At 37.1% G+C, this 3,052-nt stretch overlaps 1 protein-coding gene across 1 annotated transcript in view; it reads right to left on the reverse strand.

Moving 5' to 3' along the window:
* Positions 1-1,884, reverse strand: part of cabp2a (calcium binding protein 2a) — a 20,652-nt gene extending 18,768 nt beyond the window's left edge. The window contains exons 1-2 of the mRNA XM_014018512.1: positions 1,749-1,884; positions 331-513 (exon numbers count right to left, since the gene is read on the reverse strand). Of these exons, the coding sequence (XP_013873966.1) occupies positions 331-513; positions 1,749-1,808 (243 nt within the window). The 5' untranslated portion in view covers positions 1,809-1,884. The remainder of the gene's footprint in view (positions 1-330; positions 514-1,748) is intronic.
* Positions 1,885-3,052: the final 1,168 nt, after the last annotated feature.

Here is a 3,052-nt window from a genome sequence, read left to right on the forward strand (position 1 = left end):
TATATATATATATTACACACCCAGTCTGTTGAATTCCTTTGAAATCTGATCAGAACCCAAATTAATCCACCATCACGGTGTTTATATGTTCATTAATATGAGTGCAGCAGGTCAGACGTGGGCCATGTTGGACCTTATATGTACTTTATATGTTAACAGAACTGACCCGCTCGCTCAGATTACTGTCGCAGAACGCAACACGTGAAAAAAAGTGTATTTTTAGACACGACACATATACGTTCAGCTGCCATGTCTGACTGAGGCTCATCTTCCATCGTGTGTCAGCGTGTAAACCGTGCAGCAGAGACWCGAGAAGAGTCACCGTCCTACCTGTCCAAAGACAGAGTCCACAATGGGACGCAGCTTCCTCTTGTCTCTCTCCGGCAGCCAGAGGTCTCCAGGGTCAACATCAGGGGAGGACAGACTCAGGGTCTTAGCTTTGGGCTTTGGTGGCCTYTTGATGCTAGCTGAGCTCCAGCGCCTGAATGATTCGATTTTCTTCTTGATGGAACCCTGGAGAAAGTTGCACAAGAAGTCCAAATGAAACGTTAGCAGATAGATCTACTGAAGAAGGGAAACCTTAAGAAAACAGGAGAACAAGTAACATTTGTTGTATGTTTTGCAACCTGAAAATGTCAAAATTAAAAAAGGGTATAAAATYAGAGTTGTAAAGTAACTAAGGACAGATAACCAAAATTTCTACTTAAGTACAGTAACAAAGTAATCTGTACTTTACTTGAGTAATTATTTTTCAGCGTACTTTTTACTTTTACTCATTACTTTTTTAGACAGTTATCTGTACTTTCTGCTCATTCCATTTTTAAAAAAGGTAAGAAGTAGAAAGTCGTTACTCCTGTTTTATTCTGAGTTGTTATTACTTAAAAAACTATCCTGATAAACTGTGTCTCCTGGATAGAGTGAATTTAATTGTGGTTGGATGAGAAGTACAAATATATACAGTACCATTCTGACACACTATTATCTTGTACACAACCCATCATCAAAAATCTTTTTTGGAAAAGTCACCTCCCAATAAATGTAATTTTGGAAAATCTAACTGCTCACTTTTACTCAGTACTTTTACTTTTAATACTTAAGAAGATTTTGTGTCAGAAATTTACTGTTGATACTTAAGTACAAAAAATATCAGATACTTTAAGACTTTTACTCAAGTAATATTCTTTTAAAGAAGATTTTGTGTCAGAAATTTACTGTTGATACTTAAGTACAAAAAATATCAGATACTTTAAGACTTTTACTCAAGTAATATTTTTAGAGAAGACTTTAACTTTTACCAAAGTATTTTTATGATAAGATACTTGTACTTTTACTCAAGTATCACTTTGGGGTACTTTATACAACACTGTATAAAATCAATGTTATTTTTGAGTTAAATGAGTTCTGCTGAAACTGTTGGACTCTCCTCTTCATCTCTTTCCTGTTTTCCTGGAGAGTGAATTACTGCTGACTTTCATTTCTTCTTCCAAGTTCCAACTGTTTCCTGTAAGGTACTCAAACTTACATATTCATACTTATGTTAAATAATAAAATACATTAAAACATAGTAACAAACTGAACTAATTGAATCAATCAGTTTTATTTTACTCCAAGGTGTTTATTGCCATATTTAAATAAATAAAAGAGTCAATAATAATGAAACCACGTGTTCAGCATGTGGAGTCTGTCAGAGCATCAGTAGCTGTTGTATGTTATTATTATTGTTTCTATTATTGAACCTATCTACTGACCTTCTTCACCAGTTTCCCCTCCGACACGTCCACAGATGCTTCTTTTTTCATCTCAGTCATCGCTGCGGTCCAGCTGGCACACACAAAGATGTCTTCGTCCCCTCTGCGCCTGGGTCCCGTCCACTCCGCCTCTTTATCTGTCGCGCTGGAGCATCTGACCCTAGTTCATAATCTGAGGTATATCCCTCGCTGCTAATGCTCCTCCTCTCATCCCTTGAACTCACTCAATCTTTCAGCACTTCTCTTGAATATGTTTGCATCATGTGTCTGATTGTATTTCCTCTGCTCTAATTGTTGCTGCAGTGCACACACTCAACCRCACACATTCGTGCACATTATTTAGACACATCAAAAATGTGTTTTCTTACAGAAACAGCAATTTAAATATCCAGAATTTTGCATTTTTACAAAAGTGTGTCAATGATGGTTCATGTCTGATGTGAGCCTGACACAATTTTCTCTTCATGTATGTGACATCCCTGATAATCCCATATTTATTTCCTCGCTCGCTGTCTGATTTTGTCTGTACTGTTGCTAATGTCGACTAATCCCCAATCCAGTGCTTTTTACAGTATTCTCATTGTTTATCACATGTAGGCCTGAGAATCAGAAGTGCACACTCACACAAACTTAAGAGCGTGAGATGTGGACGTCAGATTGATTTATTGATGTGGAGAAGGTGTGTCAGGAAGTTTTAGGAGACAAACTAAAKACTTCAGAAGTTGAAAGAAAATCTGGTAAAATAATCAAATGGGAGCCAAAATAAAGCGAGGATAAGTTCTGCACAGTTGGAGCTGACATGCAGCTGTGTTGTTTTACTTCTGCAAACAAGAAATCAAGAAATCTGTGTGGAGTTTGCATGCCCACCGCATGCTTGTCTCTCACAGACCTAAACTGTGATTAAACATGTTCGGACATGTTTCTATGTTGTACCTTTAGCAGCCATCTGTGCTTTTTGATTAAGCATGTYACCTCATGAGTTAAGTTATTAGATTTTGCAAGTTTTTGTTCCATGCGATGTTGTAACTTTTAGTGTAACTCCATAAAAATCCAACCAGACCCAATGGAATGTCCYCCTGGGCAATGTCTTCAAACATTATCAAATAATGGTAAACAATCTGTGCCGGTTTCCTGTACAGGGATTAAACCTAGTTCTAGATTAAATCTCGTTTTAAACCAGGATTTATTGAAACAGCTTTCTTAGTTGTGGATTATAGTAGTCCCAGACCTGTCCTAGTCTTGAATTAAATAATCTTCTTTCTTAGAGGAAGACTAGAGCTAATCCAGGTCTAAATGAAGACTTA

This window comes from Austrofundulus limnaeus, unplaced genomic scaffold (assembly GCF_001266775.1).
Source record: "Austrofundulus limnaeus strain Quisiro unplaced genomic scaffold, Austrofundulus_limnaeus-1.0 Scaffold194, whole genome shotgun sequence".
Lineage (NCBI taxonomy): Eukaryota > Metazoa > Chordata > Actinopteri > Cyprinodontiformes > Rivulidae > Austrofundulus > Austrofundulus limnaeus.